The sequence below is a fragment of the Dendrobium catenatum genome, unplaced genomic scaffold (assembly GCF_001605985.2).
Source record: "Dendrobium catenatum unplaced genomic scaffold, ASM160598v2 fragScaff_scaffold_1021, whole genome shotgun sequence".
NCBI classification, from domain to species: Eukaryota; Viridiplantae; Streptophyta; class Magnoliopsida; order Asparagales; family Orchidaceae; genus Dendrobium; species Dendrobium catenatum.
The window spans coordinates 2,070,223-2,091,690 of record NW_021319483.1 but is presented as its reverse complement, the minus strand read 5'-3'; the positions used below and the strand labels follow the sequence as shown (position 1 = coordinate 2,091,690).

Here is a 21,468-nt window from a genome sequence, read left to right as displayed (position 1 = left end):
GCTTTGCAAGCTATAAAATGGTCATTAACAAGCTAAGATACACTGTTACTTTTGAGAGAGATTAAAAAAAGTTTGAATAACATTTATGTACTTAGATGCCTCGAGGGACTGTATAATTGGATGAGTCCATATGCTATTTATATGATGCTCAACATTGCATTATTTGGCTGCCTAAAGCAGGTCATAGCCAGGCTATCCAACATGCCTATAATTGTTTTTTCATAGATCTAAGGCTCCCAAAAAAGGGAAAGGGTCAAGTTCCAATTAAGGCTTCGTTTGGAATAGTTTTAGACAACTATTTTTTTTTTATTGTTTTAAAGATATTTTTGTATTAAAAACAACATTACAAAACAATAAGAAAACATTCCCAAACAAGCCTAAAATGAAATGACTTCCTCCTCTATAACTTGTTAGTCACAAATTATAATAGTTTTCACAAATGAGATATATTTTTGTTTCGAGAATCCCAAATTTATCCATCTGAATTGAAAAGTCATGATAGGGTTAAAGTTATAAAGTCTTACAATCATTTTTGCTTTTCAAATGGTATTCATTACTTCTAGAGAATAGAGATCTAGATGTCCCTTGGATATAGGGAGGGATGTTGAACCAGCAAATGATGTGCAATTTATTTTTTCTAATTACTTACTATGATAAAGGAACTATGTGATCAAGTAAATGATATTCGTTACAACTCTTTCCGAAATAATAGTGGTTCTCAGTTATTCAAATGGTAGACTTAGGTCTCATTCGAGACGGCTTAATTTTGTCTTTTCTGTTTCAAAATGACAAAGTTATTTTTGGATTGTTGTTTGTATGTGACACTTCTGTAAAACTATTTTTTACGGAACTTTATTTTTGTACTATTTTCAAAAGTTTTGTAGTATTGACTTCTCCGTTAGAAACCTACATTCTCTCAAACAAAGTTTTAAAACTGACTTTTATAGAAGGTATCGAGTAACCAAACGAAGCCTTAGAATAAATGAGACAAAAAATTGGAGTTTCATGTTGATGACATTGTACATATTTGAAATGAGAGAAATAGTAATTTTTTATTTACTAGTATGCAACATGATTTATAACGGGTGCAAGTGCTAAGGAATAGTTGATAAGGAGCTTTCTTTCTAACAATAAATCCCTTATGAGTTATTTGATTTGCGGAAAAATAAATGCAAATGTAAAATGAAATTTCATTGTTTGTTTTGATGAAAAGAAATGCAATGTAAAATTTCAGCGAATAATTCATTTTTTGATGTTTTGTAAACTCGTTTAGTTTTAGCAGAATTATTTTCCACCGCAAGTCTCTTGTGTTGACATAGCTTACCACCACTGCTCGTCGCCGGTGCCCATTGCCAGCCACTAATCGTACCCATCGTTGACCATTACCTATCACCAACTACTGCAGTTGGACACCATTGTTGTTCATCTGCTGACATCGACATCTAATGCCTATATCCACCACCCGCATCTTCTATTATTGTAACCCCTCAATCATCTTTGTAGACCACCATCATTATTTTGCATTATGTTACATTCATTTTAATTTTTTACTTTGAAAAAAAAAAATCTTATACATTCATTTTACACTCATTCAAATAATTTTAAATATTTTAAATACACTAAATTTATTTTATATTGTATTATTTTAATATTTTTACTCTACATTTCTCTTTCAACAAATTAAATAGCCCTCTACTCAATATACATCATAATCGCTAATGCATAATTGCACTCCCTCCACAAAAAAATAAAATAAAACAAAAGATTAAGATGGAATAAGTGATTGCTGATGTCTGCACCTCACCTTCCTATAAAAAAGATTTAAAAACCTACCTATCGTTCCACTTAGAAGAAGAGAAGCCCCTTGCTACCAGCTATCGGAGCCTCCCTACCTCACTGGGAGTGCTATCTGTATAATTCCAAGTGATGCCAACCCTAAACCTAACTACCAACGTACCAGTGGACGCTGTGGTGGCCTCCGATGTGCTGAAGGATGCCACCAAAATCGTCGCCAAGACCATCGGAAAGCCAGAATCTGTAAGTTCTTTTCAAGTCCGCCCTTTTCCATGTCAGATGCCAAGTGTTCCGCGAAATCAATCAAAGAAACATTTTTGTTAATTCTTTTGTAATTTTCCTGCAGTGTCAATTTAGCAAAGCATTGTTTGGATTCAAGGAAATGCAATGAAATTGAAACAATTTTTGGTTTATTATGAATCTGCAACTATTGGTTTGAGCTTTTCAACTATTTCTTTCATTTGCTTTCAGTCAAATTCCCTGAATCCAAAAACAGTCTTGTTTAGACCTATTTTGAAATTCTTATCAAGTACTATGTTGGTAATGTCCCATTTATTTACTTGTCTAATGCCAGGTTCTGTGTTAGAGAAAATCACTCAAAGAAACTTTTTTTTGCTGATTCTTTAGTGATTTTCCTGCAGTGTCAATTTAGCTTTGTATGGATTGAAGTAAATGCAATAAAATTGAAATAATTTTTGGTTGATTATTTAAGTGCGGCCATTGGTTAGGTTTAGGTTTGGCATCTATGTAAAGTTTTCTCGAGAAGTCGAGATTACAAAATTTTTCATGGATAGATTTAGCATATACGTATGGTTCACTCATATAAATAATCTCCTCAAGATCTCCATGTAGAAAAGCTATCTAAACATCTTTCAACAACATAATTTTGAAAATATATTTCATAGTCTCAACAAGATGTGCATAAGGCATAGATAATGAATTCAAGATTATAATGGCATAATCATCACTGTCTATTATGATCCCATAATTTTTTAAATCTATGACAATCTTGTGAAATCATCTATGTTATCATGTATGATCTTCCCTTTAGACATCTTAAACCCAAACAATTTTTATTGTTATTAATCCTATTTTGCAAGTTCTTATATATATATATTAAAACTTTATCTTGATTCTTGTTGCATTCATTTCTTTGGCAACCTCATGAAGCATCTCATCGCTCATATTTAACTCCAAGTTACTATAAATCAGCTTAATCGTTTGGCCTTCTCAGCCGCTTCCAAATAACTAGTTAAGTTTTTTTCTCATACCAAGTATTGGTTGATTTGTTTCATCTTTTTCCATCAAATTGAAAATCTATCTTTTCATCAAACCTCTAAATATTAATTTGGAAACACCCATCCTAGATGAATCCCCTTAGCTATGATACCAATTTGTGAGGACCTTATTCATAATGTGAACAATAAACCCATTTTTATAGTGTGGAAACAAAACAATTTAATGCAAATAACAATGATGTCCTAGGGAACGATTGGTTGTGCCCAAAATACAACTAACATATAGATTTTGCAATCACAAATTAGACCAAAGCTTAAGCACAACTTGTTATTGTACAAAAGCCACAATTTCTCTCATAAACTTATTGTGCAAAGCTATAACTTTAGAGAAGATGAGAACAAATTTGATTTACAAAAATTTACTTTTTGCTAGAATATTGAATAAATTGTTGTTAAAAGAAAATTGTGCAAATTAAATGTGTCCACATCTTCTCTATAGTTAAAACTTTCTGTAATAAGTTTACCAATTTTGCTTAAGCTTTGGTCTAATGTGTGATTGAAAAATATATATATATATTTCATTTGTGTTTTAGGTTCAACCATTTGTTACTAAGAAACATCATTTGTTATCTACATTAAATTGTTTTGATTTGAGTACTGCCAAGAGGGCTTATTATGCATATTTTGAACTATATAATGACATAATGACAATATATAACTGCATGATAGGTGTTATACATATAGAAGTACATTATGAATAAAACATTTTTTTTTAACATTTTGAATAAAACATGAAATAAAAAATGACCGTATAATCAAGAGAATAAAAGCATATTTCCCCAAATTAGATACTTTCTTATTGAAAACTCTTTTCTTATACCATTTTATACATAATATGGCAGCACTCATTATGATTGAGAAATGATTTGAAATCCAAAACTTTAATAAAGATATTTGATACTTATTTAGGGCTGGACACATGAGGTGTAATGGTCTTGAAAATAAGAACTTGTATGAAATGACAATCAACTTCAATATGTTTAGTTCATTCATTAAAAATATAAATGGTAGCATGATTGTCACACTAGTTTCTTAAATTGAGTAAAAGGAAAATCAAAATCTCCTAAAAGAGTTTTTAACTCAATATAACACTTTGAGTGAGCCATAACTCTCCTCTACATTGGATCTGGCTACAGTATTTTGTTTTTAATCTTTCTGGTGACTACGTTACTTCAAGAAAATGCCCGATATCCCCAAGTAGATTTTGTCTTCAACAAAGCCAACATAATCTCAAAATAAGATAATGCTTAAATATTCAAGTGCTTGATCTTATTACATAAAATAATTTTCAAGAGACTTTTTTGATGTACTTGATAATTCTCAAAATAATTTCTTAGTGCTTGTATTTTGGATTTTGCATGCATTGATTAATGATTCCAAGAACAAATGAGATGTCAACTCTAATAGCAGTCAAATTAATCAGCATCCAACTAAACCTTCGATATTGAGGTTGTTCATCGCACAGCTCTTAATTATATGACATGATATGAGTTTCTGTGAGAGTATTAGTCAGCCTGCAACCAAGAAGACAAATTTCTTCAAGAAGATTAATAGTGAACTTGCTCTGAGATAGTGATATCCCATTTTTATTGTTAGCAAATTCAACTATATAAAAATACTTGGGCCGTTCTAAATCTTTGATGATGATAAAGCACTCTTATAGGTAGTGTTAGTGTTTTACCTTTAAGATGCCATTATGATCACTCCCATAGGCAAGTTGTCATCAACATAAACAACAATAATGATAGTGGTAGAAGTAGTATGCCAAACGAAAATAGAATGATCTGTGGTATTAATGTGAAGCCAATAGAATGATCTGTGGTATTAATGGTTTTTTTAATGCTATATATAGCCTTCCTAAGTCAATATGTCGCTCTCTTTGTGAGCAACATACTCAAGTGGGTATCCATGTAAACGACCTCCTAAAAATCCCCATAAATAAAGTTATCACTCACATCTATTTGTAATAAAGTCCAACTCTGATTGATGGAAATTAATAAGAGAATTCAGACATTATTAAGCTTTACAACTAGGGAGATCGGAGAATGTCTTAAAACAATCTATCTTATTGATCAAAGTGAATACTTTGGTAACCAAATGAGCTTTGTATCAATCGATAGAACCATCAAGATGCAATTTGATTATGAAGTCCTATTAACAAGCAATTGGTTTAACTCCGAAGGGGGGAGTTATCAAATCCTTCATACAGCAATTTAGTAAAGCATTCATGATGATCTCAGTAGTCTTCTTTAGAGAGTATTCTGTAGGGTGCTCCTATACATTCTAGGAATAAATATAGAAAAAAAAAGTGTATAGATGATTATTTGTCATAAACGAGTGAATAAGATGTATAATACATGGTCTTTTGCCTTTTCATCGGATAATTAATTAGTGGAGATCCAAGATATCATCAGTAGGTGGGTGCTCAATCGAATCTAATAATGTTGATGGATTTGTTGTCGTGAGAGGAAGTTAAGGCTGTCAAAAGTAAACTTATAATAGGATAGACATAGTAAGAGAAGTTTCTAAAGAAAGCGGAATGGGAGAGAGAAAAGAATGGCATAGTCTCATGAAAAGTAACTTTGGACAAAGTTTATAAAAGTTGGATAAGAAGATCATAACTTTGTTAAATTTTGAGTTCAAGAATATTCGATAAATATACATTAAATGACATAAGAAGAGAACTAGTCAAATGATCAATACACATGAATAAAGCAGATACAACAAAATTTTCAATATTGCAGAAAAAGAGTTTGGTTGGGATATAGAAGAAAGATGCTTGAAATGTTATCAATGGCAGCAAATAGAACCTGATTGATGAGATAATATGCAATTAATACACTTCTTCCCAAAATTATTGAGGAACATGCATATAAAACATTAAAGTTTCAACAACATCCGTATGGTATTTTTTTTTCACTCAACCACACTATTTTGTTGATATATATATGAGCAAGAGGATTGATGAATACTACCATGTTAGAGCAGGAAATGAAATTTAGCTTCTTGTTGGGTTCTGATCTTCTTGGCGTCACGCGCACAAGCGAAAAATTATTGAAACTTGGTAAGCCAAGAACACGATCTAGGTATTAATGTGAATAATGTATTTGTTTATTTATTTCTTTTTGGTTCTCATCTGGAGAAGGATTTCAGAGATTTTCCTATTTGTTTTATTTGCTTTACGAGGAGATTTGTGCATCTCCTTGTGGTGAGTTTTGGGTGCATTTGGATCGCAGAAAGAGTAGCTTCTTTTGAGCCACTGATTTTCTAAAACTGGTTGCCTTTTTGGTACAGGGTAGATTCCTTTTCTTCCTCTATGATCCAAGGTCTTCTGACCTAACGTTCGGTGATCCCAGGGATTAGTATAATCCTACTTAAAATTATTTTTTTAAATCAATAAGTATTTTTTATTGAAATCTATGGCTACAGCAACTTGCCTAGAAATTTTATGTGGCAAACAATTTCAAGATTTCTTACTTAAGCAAGTGTGCCAAAAATTCTTTTCCTATTGGATTAATTAAAAAAAGACATACAGACACTACTAACATTGAAGAAATGACATCAGTGTAACGACAAAAACAAACCGATTCTTTGTTAGTAGATTTCCTGTAAATATTGTTGGGATCATTAAAATGTTTGCACTCTTTTGTCTGTGGTCTAGTATGTGATGATTTTGCTCAACGGAGGACAACCCATCTCCTTTGCTGGAAGTGAAGAACCAGCGGCCTACGGGGAACTCATTTCCATTGGAGGTTTGGGTCCGAGTGTGAATGGGAAGCTAAGCTCAGCTCTCGCAGAACTTCTTCAAAATAAACTTTCAGTGGATGGTTCTAGGTTCTACATAAAGTTCTACGATGTTGAGGTAAGCTGATGATTATGGCTTTAAATTTAAGTCTCAATATTCTCCCATGGAGGTTGGTTTATTTCTTCCAGCTATTTTGGCTTGCATCTAAATGTAACTAAATGCTAAATGATTATCAAAGCGTCCTTCTGGTTTACCGTTTTGAGGAGCTATATTTTGTAGTTCATGTCTTTGATTAGTAGATATTCAATAGTTAGTATAACAGTTCTCCATCAAAATCTGATATCTTCGTATGGAACTTAATAAACTACATAACAAAGAAAGATGAAACAGAGTTCAACAGTTGTCTGATGTGAATGAAAACAGGTAATTCCTTGACGATAAGTGTAATGGTTGTGTCGTAGTTGTTTGAGCTGATGAAGAGTAGGGCATCGTGGTGAAGATTTGATATTTTGATTATTGAGGAAACAAGATTCTGATGTAGAGATAGAACTAAGTGATAAAGTAAAAAATGGAATTGAGAAAATTAGAAAATTGAAAACCATGGGGTATCACAGCGTGGGACCCACTCATCTGCCTTCTACCTGCATCTGCTCAAATTTTCATGGGTCCCACTATGCAAACAATCCATATGCCCCTCTCCCTTAAACTAGCTGTCAATCCCTTCTTTTTTAGATTATTTATTTATGTTGTATAAATTACATTTATTTTTTTATATATATAATATCCTTGGAGAGGCCTATACATACCTCTAATTAGTGGTGTCAAAATCAGGTTGCGGGTGGTCAAACCTTATATTGACCCGCTACTATTTGACCTGATCCGTTTTTGTAGTCAGGTCATAAATTTCAACACGGTCCGAACCCGTCGGGTTTCTGGGTTAACCCTACTCGACACAAGACCACGATGCGAGTCTGCGAGATTTGGCTGAAGAAGCACACGCATGGGAGAAAATGGTTACCTTCGTAACGAGCGAGCCCCTTCCCGTCGTCGTCGTTACTTTCAATCCAACAAAAAAAACGGCTAACTGTCGTGACTTCCGACCCGACTCGTGACTTTCGACCCGTCAGGAAGGAACGTCGTTGAAGGAGGCGTAGAAGTCTTTTATTGGTTACCTTTGCAACGAGCAAGCTTCCTAGTACCTCCCATCATCATCGTTACTTCTGATCCAACAAAAGATCAGCGAGCTATCGTGACTTCCAACCCAACAGGAAGGAACGTTGTCGAAGGAGGCAAAGAAGTCTTTTATGAATTTTAGCGACTCGTTCAAAACTTTACCTCACGCGCAAAGCTTGCAAAGTTGACTAGGTACGAATGACGAGCGAAGAGGAAAATTAAACCCTATGCCTGTGGGACTACGCCTGCGTGAGTGTAGGTGGACTGGCGGAGGCGTGGGTCTGTGCCTGTGTGGGGGAATCGGGTCAGATCCGGGTCAACATCAGGTTAGCGGGTTGACCCGAACCTGATTCAATTTTTCAAAATGGTCAAAGTTTGGAACTCAAACTCGACCTGTTTGCAAAACGGTTTGACCATAACCCAAAATTTTCTGGCCGGATTTTTGGATCGTGTCAAATACTGACACCCCTACCTCCGATCTATGTATTGAAAGTAAGCAATGAAATTCAAAATAAAATTTTCCATATTTCTACTTTACTATATGTTATCAGAGCAAGATTAGGGTTTCTTTATTTCATCTTCTTTTTTTTCTTGATCTTTATTGTTGGGATTTTGCATTCTCTTCGTTATGGCTGGTTTCTTTGACTTCCCTTCTAATGAGACAACTATATAAATGATAAAAATCAAACTAAGAGAGAACTCCGGGGTGTAGCCTCATATCATCTGAATGGAAGAAATTATCTTAAGTTATCCCAAATTGTGAAGACCTTTGTGAATGGAAAGGGAATGATCGATCATCTTGTGGATCTTCCTCCATAGCCAATGAATATAAAATTTGTACTTTGGGTTGATTCATGATCATGACTTAATTGTTGAATATCATGATAACTGAAATAATTGTGTTGTATATATTCCAGTCACCCACAAAAGAAATTCGAGACTTCATCAAACAAACATATTCAAATATAAAGGATAATGCTCTTAACTATGAAATTAAAACTAAGATCTCAATAATCAAGCAAGATAGCATTCCTGTTATTGAATATTTTAATATAATGAAGGCTTATTGGCTTGAATTAGATCACTACCAAAACTCAAGATAGTGTGTTGCGATGATCAGTAATTCTCAAATAATTTGTAGAAAGAGAAATGGTGTCTCTAAGTTCCTTACAGGATTTAATAATGACTTCAATCAAGTTTGTGTCTAAATCTCAAACAAAGAAAATCTTCCATCTCTAAATGAGATTTTCTCTGTTATACGAACCAAAGAATGAAGAAGGACAATAATGCTTGACACTCCAATCTTTGAAGCACTTCCTATGGCTACCATTGAACCCTTAAGGGACTTGTTGCTAACAAATTCTTCCTCTAAAGAATGACAAAAGCCTTCTTCCAAAGGCAATCTATGATATAAAAAATAATACATCAAAGAAAAGGGCTAGAAACTCTATAGAAAGACCCAAGACTATATTGGAAACAAAATGTTACACCAAAAAGGGAAAGCCTATCATGTTGAATAAAAAAAGCTCAATGCTCTAAAAAAATCATCAATATCATACTCTCTAGCTCAAAAGAATATGACCTCTAATTCATGTGTTTCTAATTTATTAGATAATTCTCTCTAAAATTGAATTTGAGATTCAAGTGCCACTGACCACATAACAAATCTTGCTATTATCTTTCAAACCTAAAACAATGCCCAAGTAATATGAAAATAAAAGTGTTTGATGGCTCCCTAACAATTGTTGTAGGTCAATGAAATATTCCATACTCCCCTACATTTACTCTAAGTAATGTATTACATATTTCTCATATTGTTGTAAATCTTTTACCACTCCATAAAATCACCAAAGACCATAATTTCAAGTTTTTTTTAATTCTTGTGTATTTTAAGACTTCACTACAGGGAAAGCGATTAGGCAAGCTAGAAAGAATGATAGGCTATATCTACAAAAATTTCTTTGCATTGTCCTTCATTTTCAATAATTATACCCAAATTATTTGGGCTCATCATTATAGAATAGGGCATTCGTCCCTCGGAACTCTACAATATATGGCTCCTTCCTTCTTAGGACTGCAACATTGAAATTTTTTATTGTGAGATTTATAAAATTATAAAACTTCATCATATTATTTTTTTTAAAGTGATTCTATATATTCCACTGTCTTTATGTTAGTTTATTCTAATATTTGGAGAACCTCTAAAATTCCCAACATTTCTTAAGCTACATAATTTTTCACTTTTGTTGATGATTGCACTCGAATGATATTGGTATATCTCATAAAAAATAATAATCTTATGTTAGGATTATGTTAGACCGGGTTTCTCCTGTACCGGTCTTGCTGATCCTTTCTTGGACTTGCTCTTGGGGGCTGTTTTTGAGTGGATTAATTATGAAATATTTTCTAATTGAAAAGGACAATTTTTTTTTTTTTTTTGGGGGGGGGGGGGATTTGGGGCCTAATTTGGAGGGGATTAATTATGAAATATTTCCTAATTGAAGAGGGCAAATTTAGGGGCTGATTTGGGAGGGAAATAATTAAGGAAATATGATAGATTTGAGAGGGAATTGAAGGGGGGTTGTTTGGGTATTTGCTCTTTATTGTATGTTCTAAGTAGGGTGTTTGTCATAGGGTTAGGGTTATTTATTGTTTGTTGAATTTAGATTGTACTTAGGTTGATTGGGTTTTAGACGGCTGTGAAACCCCTTTAGTAAAAGAAGTTAAACTCTTAAACATCGAGACGTCTTTTGGTGTAATGGTTGGAATTTCATTTAAGATACTCCATAGTTAAGCCGTCTCATCCCGGAGAAATCTTGGGATGGGTGACATTCTGGGAAGTTATATCAACAGGACAACACTGTGAGGCCTTTAGGCCAAAGCGGATAATATCCGGATAATTAAGAGTTTGAGCTATTACACATGGTATCAGAACAATACACTAGCCATAAGATGAGAACTAAGTATCATATAAAGACAAAGTGCTATGCCATGGGAGCCACCTCTTGAACCTTATATGGGACAAAGTGCTACGTGACGGGAGTAACCACTTGAACTTGTAAGGGCCGCCTTTAAAATCTTATTTGAATGATGAATGATTATGGGATAAGGATGCTGACGAGTAGACATGTCAATTTCAGGCACTGGTCGGGTTCGGGTCGAACCCTGAACTGACTCGGCACTATTCGGGTTCAGATCAACCCGACACGTTTTTACAAACAGGTCGATTTTTCGGACACGCACCCGACCCGCTTCGGGTTCGGGTCAACCCGACCTGACCCAACCCGCTTCGGTTCAATTTTTCGAGCGGAGAAATCCTAGGATGGGTGACCTCCTGGGAAGTTACACCAACAGGAAAAACCGTGAGGCCCTTCGGCCAAAGTGGACAATATCTCGATAGTCAAGAATTTGGATTATTACATTGACAGCTAAGGAATTGAGAGAGTCGGATCTTCCTCTTCAATTTAAGATCCATTGTATCTTGTTTGTTTTCTTCACATATCATGTAATCAAAAGAGTTTTTCCTATATTTTTTCCTAGTTTTGTATCACCGTTCGCTAATTTTGTTAAAATCATCTACTTCCTATCAAATTGGTATCAAAGCGGTGTCCTAAGTTGAAATTGAGGCATTTCCTTGCTAATTTTGCTTTGATTTCCTCTTCAAATTACTGATTTCTGCTGTTTGAAGACCAGATCTGTTTTTTGGAACCTAGATCCAGGTACGGAGGTACCCATTGAAGGAAGAAGGGTAGAGGTGTTGGAGGTGGAGATTTTGGGGGAGAAGAAAAAATGTCTCCTCTAGAGCCTATTCATAGGAGTCTGGTAGAGGGTATGAGGAGAGGCGTGAGGAGATTAGGCATGAATGAAGGGGTACTGAATTTGAGAGGAGGGATAGAATTTGAAAGAAAAGGAGCTGATTGTGACCCGAGGGATGTTGAATTTAAAAGGAGAGCTGAATTGAATGGAGAATGGCTGATTTGAGATCAAATAGTTGTGAAAATTTAAATACTTTTTTGATATAAAAGTAGTTCAATCAGAATAAAGACTATTTTTCTCTTAATAAAAATTTCATTAATCTATTAAAAGAAATAAGAATGATTGATTGTAAGTCTTGTGATACCCCAATGGAATCAGGTCAAAAGTTTAAACAGATTGAAAAAGAGTTAAAAGTAGACATAGTAAAATATCAAATATTAGTTTAAAAACTAATCTATCTATCTTACGCACATCTAAACATTATTTTTTTAGTAAGTCTCATTAGATAATTAATGCACAAGCCCAAAGGGTCTCACATTCAAGCAGCTCATATGATCCTCAGATGTCCTATATCAAGTCCAACAAATGAATTATCAATAAAATGTAGGTTACTCTACAAATTAAAGGTTATACTGATTCACACTATCCAACAAGCAATTAGTTGTTTTAAAATCTAGCATTGAATCTTAATTTAAAGTAATTGCTAAAAAAATCTACAAACTATTGTAAATCAAAATTATGTTGGAAGATTTAATAATTAAATGGGAAGAGTAATGAATATATACTATGATAATAACTATGTTATCAACATTGCTCATAACCCATTACAACTTGATCATATCAAGCATGTAGAGGTATATAGACATCTTATAAAAAAAATGATAATTGTGTTGATTTGCATGCATATGTACTAACCAGATCAAATTGCTGATATATTTACCAAAGGACTATGCAACCCCACCTTTAAGAATATTCTAAGCAAATTTGGTATGGTAGATTTACACCATCCAAATTGAGGGAGAGTGTTTAAGATTTTATGTCTCGGGTCGTGGGACCCACTCTTTCACCTCCTTGCATCCACCCATTTTTTTTTTCCGAAGAGAAGTGGTGGATCTCACTATACGGTCAATCATAGAATGATTTATTGAGCACACGGATTGAGGAGCTTATCCATTGGATTGCAATCCATGTGCTTCGCCCTTCACTTAGCTGCCAGCCCCCTTCTTTTTTGGATTATTTATTTATTTATTTTTTAATTTTGTTTACCTTTTTTCATATGTAATATTCGTGGAGAAGCCTATAAATACCTCTAATTTGTGTACACAATATAATCAATAAATTTTAAAGTAGTTTTTCATTTTTTTTACTTTTCTACCGAATGTCTTTGGCAAAAAGAGGCAAGAGGAAGAGAAAAAGATAGCATGAAGAAACCAATCAATCTATCATTATGAGAACGGAGGAATTAATACCTAGGGAGCAGGCCATTTTATCCGAATGGTTACGCCAATCAGAAGGTCATATGTGTCGTAAAGAACATTCAGTTATATGATAAAAATATGGTTAATCATTTTGATTTCACAAAATAGGAAGTAAACTAAACCAACAGGAGGAGCCTGATGTTGGGGAAGCTAATAGGCCAGAAGCTACAAAAGTAGAAGAAATTATCAATCATATATCAGGAAAGAAAAAAAAGAACCAACTAATCAGGCTTAATTTGATGATAGCAATGCTTTGCTGGCCCAAATTTTTAACGCCAAGTCAACAGATAATCAATCACTAGGCAATGCTCTATGCACTTGTCCATTTTACTATTAGTTGTATTAGTTATATGTTGATTTGATTTTGAAATTTTGGGTGTAAAGCAAGCCTCATTTCACATTGAGTCAGATTGGTAGCTAACACAATTAACGTAAAACTGATCCAAGCATTTTCGCTTTGTACTCTATTCCTGAATAACTCCTATTTCTCTTTCGCTAATGATGCATCCTACTTTCCTACTTGTCATACTGTTCTTACCACAAATATAGAACATATTGATGACAAACCACGCTCTGATTGAAAACGACCATGAGATTGGAGCCTGCTTAGTTCCTATTTCCTTTGTTCCCTGATGTATGATGGGCAGAAGATGTTGTACTGTTGATACTATAGATTCCAACCACACTTATCTGAAAAATATATTTGAAAACTAAAGTAGTTCATCAGCATAGCAGCTCCTCATCAGGGGTGTCAATATTTGACACAAACTGAAAATCCGATCCGGAACCGACCCGAAAATTTCGGGTTAGGGTCAACCCGTTTGAGAAATAGGTCGGGTTCGGGTTGACCCGGAAACCTAGGAATGACTAGGATTGACCCGCGCTGACCGCGTATGCCCCCGTCACGTCTGCCTGCGTCGCCGTCGCATCGACTCACGTGTCTCTTAGCGTGTGTCACATCCCGATGATGAGTGACGACGCTGCTGCCGCTATCAACGTTGCTGTGTTCGCGGGTTGGGTCGTGTCAACCCAGTAACCCATGCAGGTCGGATCCGGGTTGAAATACATGACTTGTTTGTAAAAATGGGTCGGGTTCATGTCGTGTCAACTAGTGTCATGTCAGTTCCGAGTTAGACCCGAACCTGACCCGTGACCCAATTTTGATAGTCCTCACCACCAGATAACAACTGTTTCTTCAATGTTAGAATTCTTATTTTCCCTCTTTCCTTGAACAGTTTCATGATTCCCACAATCAAAATTTGAGGAAGATAAATAAGAGTATTTGAGTTTAGGAATAATTTTATATTTCCTCTACTTCTTTCCTACATATACATAAATCTTATTACAAAAATGTTAACGCTTTTCATTATATTATACTTTCTTTATATACATTGTTACAACAAATTCCTTACAGAAAATTTGCTCTTATGCCTCTGAACGTTTCCTACAAATATATAACTCGTTTTTGCTACTCAGAGATCCAATTTTGGGTTCAATGGGTCGACCTTCTAAAAGATGTGAAGACACCTAAAGGGAGAGGAGGCCAAGGGTGAAAACCTTGCTTAGTCATCAATTCGGTGTTCAATATTCTGTATGGTTCTCTTCTTCCTTCTGAAGCTCTGGTAATCAATTCATTGTAATCTCAATTGCTTGCATTACTATGATCTGGAACCTGCATGCCAGATTACATTCAGATTTCTCTTTCTGGCTTCTGTTCACTGTGCTTATATATTGACTCAGTAATACAAAAGTGGTTAGGTTTGTGAATTGGGTTAGTCTGTACCATGACCACATGAGTTTGATCTCCTTAAAGCTCAAATTAGTTGGCATAGTGAGCACAAACTAAGACTTTGTTTTGGGCGGCTTTCTTACTGCTTCTCAATGTAACTTTCTAGTTCAAAAAATAAAAATTTAGTACCAAAAAACTGTTTTACGAAGCAGTAAGAGAGTTGTCCCAAACGAAGCCTTATTAAATGAGAATTTGACTCTTAGTATGACACAATGGAGAAAAATGATTAATGTAGTCGACCCCTCTTAGTGAGATTTTTTTTTTTTTTTTTTGCTATTGTTATTGTAATGAGCACAAACTTAAATGGACTAGCCCAAGCTGGCTTAGACAGTGATGGAATCAAAGAATAGTTGAGGGTAACATTTGCCTCCTTTAGATTTAAATATTTTATAATTTTGTATAGTATACAATTATGTTTATAAACTTTCTCATAGTTACACAAAGTATGAATGAATGAATTTTTTGTAACCTCATTTAAATTTGAAGTTAGAGTAAGTTATTTCGCCCACGCAGCCTCACTTACTATAAATTTAAGTTTGGCACTAGATTGTGTTAGTCTATGTACTTGTTTATTGTTTAAAAAATCCAATGTGACCTCCATCAATCATTTCAATTTATAAGAATGTTTAGATGAGATGTTCCAATGTGGCGAGGGATGGAGGTCGTGGAGATGATCGGCATTGCATGCAGTGCTCATGACCGGATCGTCCAGAGATGAATCAGGATGTGCCACGTCACTGGAAACACAACAGTATATGAACTGCGTTCGATGACCACATGTAATAATTTTTATGATGAAAGACTCAGATATGGTGCCCCTAGAGGCCACATGATGACCTTGCAAAGCTAGGTAATCTTAATTTAAATGATTTTATTATCCCAAAAATGTTGCCTAAAAGAGCATAATGAAAAAATAAAACCTAATTTGCAAAAGTATGACCATGCATTTTATTTATTTATTTATTTTAAATCTCCTTTGGCATCACATACAAGCACTAAATATTCTTTTGTGTTTATTGCAGAACAGACTTTAGATGCCCTAAAATGAGCAAGGGAGTATTTTCTTTCGATATTCTCCTTCAATCGAAATATAAATAAATTCAACTATTAATTATAGATGATACGTCATCAAAAAATTATCTTGATCAGACACGAATCTTGAGGCAAAATTAAATTGGAAGCTTCAAAAATTAAAATTGAGACCATCCGAACATTAATTTATGCAAGCTTACAGTCGAACTGAGCGTCTTGGAAACACGAATTCAATGACACCAAAATCGACCCACCCAATCCGAGGCCAAATGAGTCCAAATCAAAGACTCGAATCACTTTTGGAAGGTTCAAATCATACTTTGTGTTACCAAACGGTCTTCAATCGTAACATGCTTATAATCGAATCGAGCGGCTCGACGACATGAATCCAACAAGCCCAAGGTCATCAAATTTTGATATCATTAAGACAATTAAAGGTCCATTGAACGGTGCATGATCGTAAGAATCAAGATCAGTTGTCCATCCGAACCACTCTTAATTTACCCTTGATCTTCTACTTATTTGTAAGTCATGTCACTCAAGAATTCTATAAATAGAATCTCATTTCCTCTTGAAAAAAGGGGGGAAGCCAAGAGAGAAGAAGGAAGAAAGCTCAAGCCACCTAGCTCCTCTTTGATCACCACCGGAGTTTTGTTGCACCACCGTCATACCACCAAGGGACGACGGAATTATGTCGCACCATCGCTGGACTACTAAGGGACATCAGAGTTCTGTCGAATCTCCACCAGACCATCAAAGGACGTTGAAGTGCCACCCGAAACCAGAGTTTCTCCTGACGCTAAAGTGCCACTACCAGACCACCGCCTGACACCGGAGTGCTGCCTGACCACCACCTTACGTTGGAGTGACATCGGACTTTTGCAAAACTTTCAGTTGACATTTGTAATATGGACATCTTCAAGGATGAGTCAGGTCATTATATTTTGCTCAAATTCTAGTTGAATCATTTTCAATAAGGCTATGACTTGTTGTTTTTTCTCTTTCTCGGGTTTTCCTCGTAAAAAAGTATTATATTCTATATGTGTGAGCTAGATATCTGTGCAATACTAAGACATAAAATTATAACTCTATCGTCGTGTATATTCTAGCCCGCAACAATAGAAATACTCCTAAATTTCTCTCACAAATGAGACCACCATCTTGTAAAAATAAAGAACATCTTTACTATTTAACAATTGATTAATAGTTAAGAAACAAACGAAGTATAAAAGGTTAGAAACATACAAAGTAAAAATAATAAATTGCTGTCAGATTAAAGGTCGGTTTAGTACGACTATGGTTTTATTTGAGACAGCTTTCATATGCTTTTTAAAGCAAATTTTTTATACTAAAAAGCTGCTTTAAGAAGCAGTAGTAAAGTCATCCCAAATAAAGCCTATAACACTTTTTTTAGTTGGTTATTATTTGTTGTAGAGAAAATAAATTCAATATTATGATCGTACAAATTAACTTTTTATCAAAAATAAAATTTGAAAAGTAATGAAAAAAATAAAAAATAACAAGAAATCAATAACCAAATGAAGTAGCCAAAAAGCTGTCTCAAAGGGATCCTAAATTGAAAAAATAACTGGATTTAAAAGGTCCAAAATTGTGCCATCTCAAGTTACACAGCCAGAAAAGCTCTCATATGAAAACTGAAAATTTGGTCCAAAATCTCAATAAACAAATATATTGGTAACAGCCAATGACTTGAAACAGAACAAGAGTTTTTAGAACGGAAATGAATTAAAAATAAAAATAAAAATAATAATAATACTTAAGCAACCTAGCTAAGCAACTAAGTATTTAGAACAGAGATGTTCCCTTCCCCTTCTTGTCTCCACCTATCTCGAAGTGCTTGCATCTCTGAAAATAACCAGTGGATGATTCTTAAAACCATCAAAAAAATACAAAAAATAAGCAAAGAATTCATTCAAAATCTGTACAATACCTTGATAGCATGCTGAGAGAAGTGTTTGCAGCTCTGGCATTGCAGCTTTAGAACAATTTTCTTTGTAGTTTTGGCCTGCCCAGAAAGGTTCTCACGGTGAGTACTTTATTTTTGGCAAGCCCAAATCTTATATATTTATAAAATCACAAGCCTCTTACCTGCATTCATCAAATTTGTTACCCAAATATTAAAGTTACCAATAAAACTACGAAATTTGATTCTAAATATTTCCTCAAAATCTCAGTAATTTGATTGTAGCAAGTGCAAATGTCCAAATTTAGAGTCACCTTAGATGGTTTGGCACATAAAACGGCGGCCTTCCGATGACCAGGTTAGGAGAGTAGACGTATTAGATTTAACGTATATTAAGAAAGGTAAGGGTAGACCTAAAAAGGCTTGGTTAGAAAATATTAGAAATGACCTTTTTTTATTAGATCTAAATGAGAGCTCTTAACAGGACATAATGGAGATAAATGATTCATATAACCAACCCCACATTATGGAAAAAAATGATTCATATAGCCGACCCCACATAGTGGGATAAAGGCTCAATGTTGTTGTTTTTTAGGTGCAAATGTCCAAATTTAATAATTTTTTGTGTTAATTCATAAATAGGCGTGATTTCAATTAAATAATGCACCCTTCAATTTTTTTCGCTAAACTACTAGATGTCATCAGAGTAGCATTGCAGCGTGAATATTTACTGCTTTTTATATAGCGAAGAGAAGGCTCTAGAGATAAAAACCTTTTTGTGGAAAACTGGCTTAGTCTGTCCACCATAACCAGATTGCTTGCGATCATAACGGCGTTTTCCTTGAGCAGAGAGACTGTCTTTACCCTTTTTGTATTGGGTAACTTTGTGCAAAGTGTGCTTCCTGCACTGCTTGTGCTTGCAGTAAGTTTTCTTTGTTTTTGGGACGTTTACCTGTAAATCAAAAGTAGTCATCTCAAGTTTAACAAAGTTCTTTTTATTAATGTGACTCTCTTTTAAATAACAAGCAAAAAGAACAACATCAACAAACAACTAAAATTATGGACTTTTACATTGGAGGAGACTCATCTTCACAAGATAAGTAAACTAAAAGAGTCAATAAATGTAACAAGTAAAAATGAAAGCAATAGATAAGGGTTAAAGGGTGTAGGAGGAATTATGCTGCAACTTATAGTAAGACCATCACCAACCGAATTGCATACGGTGGTATGCTGTCTGCCATTCGCTTCATTTGAATGCTAAATCGCACATCAAAATTCGGTAGGCGAATAGTGCGACGTCAATCACCTACGCCAATTTCTTGTGTTACAGGATTTGTAGAAGAAGCACAAGAAGCGCGCGAAAGAGGAGAAAAATAGTTACCTTCACAGGGAGATGAAGAAGCATGAAGAAACATGCGAAAGAGGAGAAAAAATTGGAGTTTGATTGGTGACTAATTATTGCATTTTGGAGTGGAAAATGGGTTTTCCGATTGGAGATGCCCGCATGGACAAGAACCTATGCATTTTCACCGGGTGTTAACAGAAACTAACTAAACATATTAATCACTCAAGTCTCTAAAAGAATACTAATTGTTGAACCAAAATAGAAGAAATTTGATGAGGATATCCTCAACTTCAATTATAGTCAAAACAAATACTATACATATTCCTAATTCTAAGAACAAAAATCACATTCCCTGCATGCAAGCGGAAACTAACTAAACATGTCAATCACTCGAGTCTCTAAAATAATACTAACTGTTGATTCAACATAAAAGAAATTTAATAACAAGATCCGCTGCTTCAATTACACTCAAAATCATATCAGTCACCTAAAACGAGAATCACAAGCAGACCCACTATAGATGATTGCCCAAAAACATCCATTGAACATATAGCTAAACATCATATTTTTGCTCTTCACTAAAGTATGAAGTCTAATGAACTATGTGAACTGTCTTTTAGAAAGTAAGAATAAAGTATAATCATAAGGTGAACATAACTTACGCAATAGCAAGATTGTGGCCTCAAATCTCAATAAAAAAAGCCAAAGGTCCGTTTCACAATTTATCTACATTTTCTCCCTCAAGAACCGGCTAGTAGAAACCTCTAAATCTTAATCATAATCAATCGGGCATATACATGATCTAATCAAAATGTTAACTTCGCCCAAATAGCAAAGACCAGATCATCGAATAAACATAAATTATGAATTTCTCACAACAACTCAAAAGATATGAACAAAAAAATATGCGCCGAATCATTTAAAGTTTGCACAATTATACGCGTTTAAAAAGAGAAACGGCAATGATGTAAGTAATTCTCAATACTAGCGATAATTAGACAAGCCAGGATTGAAAGGGAAGAGATGAGCATTACCATGGTTGCAGATCGAAGACGACTGCTACAGGTTTATTTTCGTACCTCCTCTCTTTCTCCCGACAAAACCCTAGTGAAACGGTTTAAGGAGCTTTCTGCGCGTATAATGCCGGTAGACGGAGGATTCTAGGGTTACAGTAGTAAGAAGTAAGTAAATTCCTGTTTCACCCTTATGGACTCGACGGTAAGGATCGTCTTGATGGGGCAAAATTTTAATTAGAACTATGAATTAATTTAAATTAAATAAACAAAGCGTGATTTCAATTAAATTTAAAACGAATAATTTTATTAAATTAATCGTAATTTTATAGAAAATGTGAAATAACTTTTCTTTAATAAAAATAAAAAAAATCATTTTGGGCTTTCTTGAAAATGATTTTGGGTTTTAAGTTAGAATGATCTTTTATTTTTTTTAAAGAAAATTATAATCAATTCTTGGCTTTCTCGAGAAAACTTAAAATAGCCATGTTAGTGAAACATATTTGGAATTGATTGAACTTATTAATTTAAAAATAAATTTAAATTTAAATTAATTATACTTAATTAAATACATAATATATAATATCTTATAAGTAAATATTACTTTACAGAATTATACCAAACATATTATTATAAAAAAATAACAAAAAAGTTATACATATCAAAAGCAAAATCATTTTGTTTTTCTTATAGAAAACTCAAAAATGATTTTGAATTTTATCAAGAAAACCAGAAATGTTTTTTTAGTTTTCTGTAAAGATGCAAAGTGATTTGATAAATTTGCTCTTTTTTTAATTTAATTTAAATTATGCTTCTTTTGCTTAATTTAATCTAATTATCCTCCTAATTAAAACTTTACCTCTTGATGGACATTCAAAATAATAATTATTATTATTATTATTATAATTGTTGTGTCCAGGAATATTCACGATGATAGAGAGAAATGAAGTTTAGCGTCTTAGCATTGTACGAAGATCCAGCACGCAAGCAGAAAGAGATAGATCAAAACACCCGTTCTTTTTTATGTGGAAAACCCGAAGAGGGAAAAACCACGGGGCCTCGTCCAGGTGAAAAGATTCTACTAAACTTGAGTGAATTACAAGGGTTGACCCGTCCCTCAA

At 34.1% G+C, this 21,468-nt stretch overlaps 2 protein-coding genes across 2 annotated transcripts; one reads left to right on the top strand and one right to left on the bottom strand.

The window, feature by feature from the left end:
• The first annotated feature begins 1,829 nt into the window (after nucleotides 1–1,829).
• LOC110110165 (macrophage migration inhibitory factor homolog) lies at nucleotides 1,830–15,019 on the top strand. Its single transcript, XM_020841510.2, has 3 exons — nucleotides 1,830–2,037; nucleotides 6,754–6,954; nucleotides 14,721–15,019. Exons 1-3 carry the CDS (start codon nucleotides 1,927–1,929, stop codon nucleotides 14,754–14,756), a joined length of 348 nt encoding a protein of 115 aa, XP_020697169.1. The 5' UTR covers nucleotides 1,830–1,926; the 3' UTR covers nucleotides 14,757–15,019.
• Nucleotides 15,020–17,641: 2,622 nt separating this feature from the next.
• Nucleotides 17,642–20,510, bottom strand: LOC110110149 (60S ribosomal protein L44). The gene is made up of 4 exons (XM_020841494.2): nucleotides 20,369–20,510; nucleotides 18,762–18,941; nucleotides 18,017–18,091; nucleotides 17,642–17,931 (listed from the first exon to the last, which is right to left on the bottom strand). Exons 1-4 carry the CDS (start codon nucleotides 20,369–20,371, stop codon nucleotides 17,872–17,874), a joined length of 318 nt encoding a protein of 105 aa, XP_020697153.1. The 5' UTR covers nucleotides 20,372–20,510; the 3' UTR covers nucleotides 17,642–17,871.
• Nucleotides 20,511–21,468: the final 958 nt, after the last annotated feature.

Coding starts and splice junctions, on each gene's coding strand:
- LOC110110165 (XM_020841510.2), top strand. CDS start 1,927: ATGCCAACCCTAAACCTAACTACCAACGTACCAGTGGACGCTGTGGTG. Junction 2,038..6,753: donor CCATCGGAAAGCCAGAATCT/GTAAGTTCTTTT, acceptor TCTGTGGTCTAG/TATGTGATGATTTTGCTCAA. Junction 6,955..14,720: donor TAAAGTTCTACGATGTTGAG/GTAAGCTGATGA, acceptor TTTGCTACTCAG/AGATCCAATTTTGGGTTCAA.
- LOC110110149 (XM_020841494.2), bottom strand. Junction 18,092..18,761: donor AGCCAGTTTTCCACAAAAAG/GTTTTTATCTCT, acceptor CTTTCTGGGCAG/GCCAAAACTACAAAGAAAAT. Junction 17,932..18,016: donor TCTCTCAGCATGCTATCAAG/GTATTGTACAGA, acceptor GGTTATTTTCAG/AGATGCAAGCACTTCGAGAT.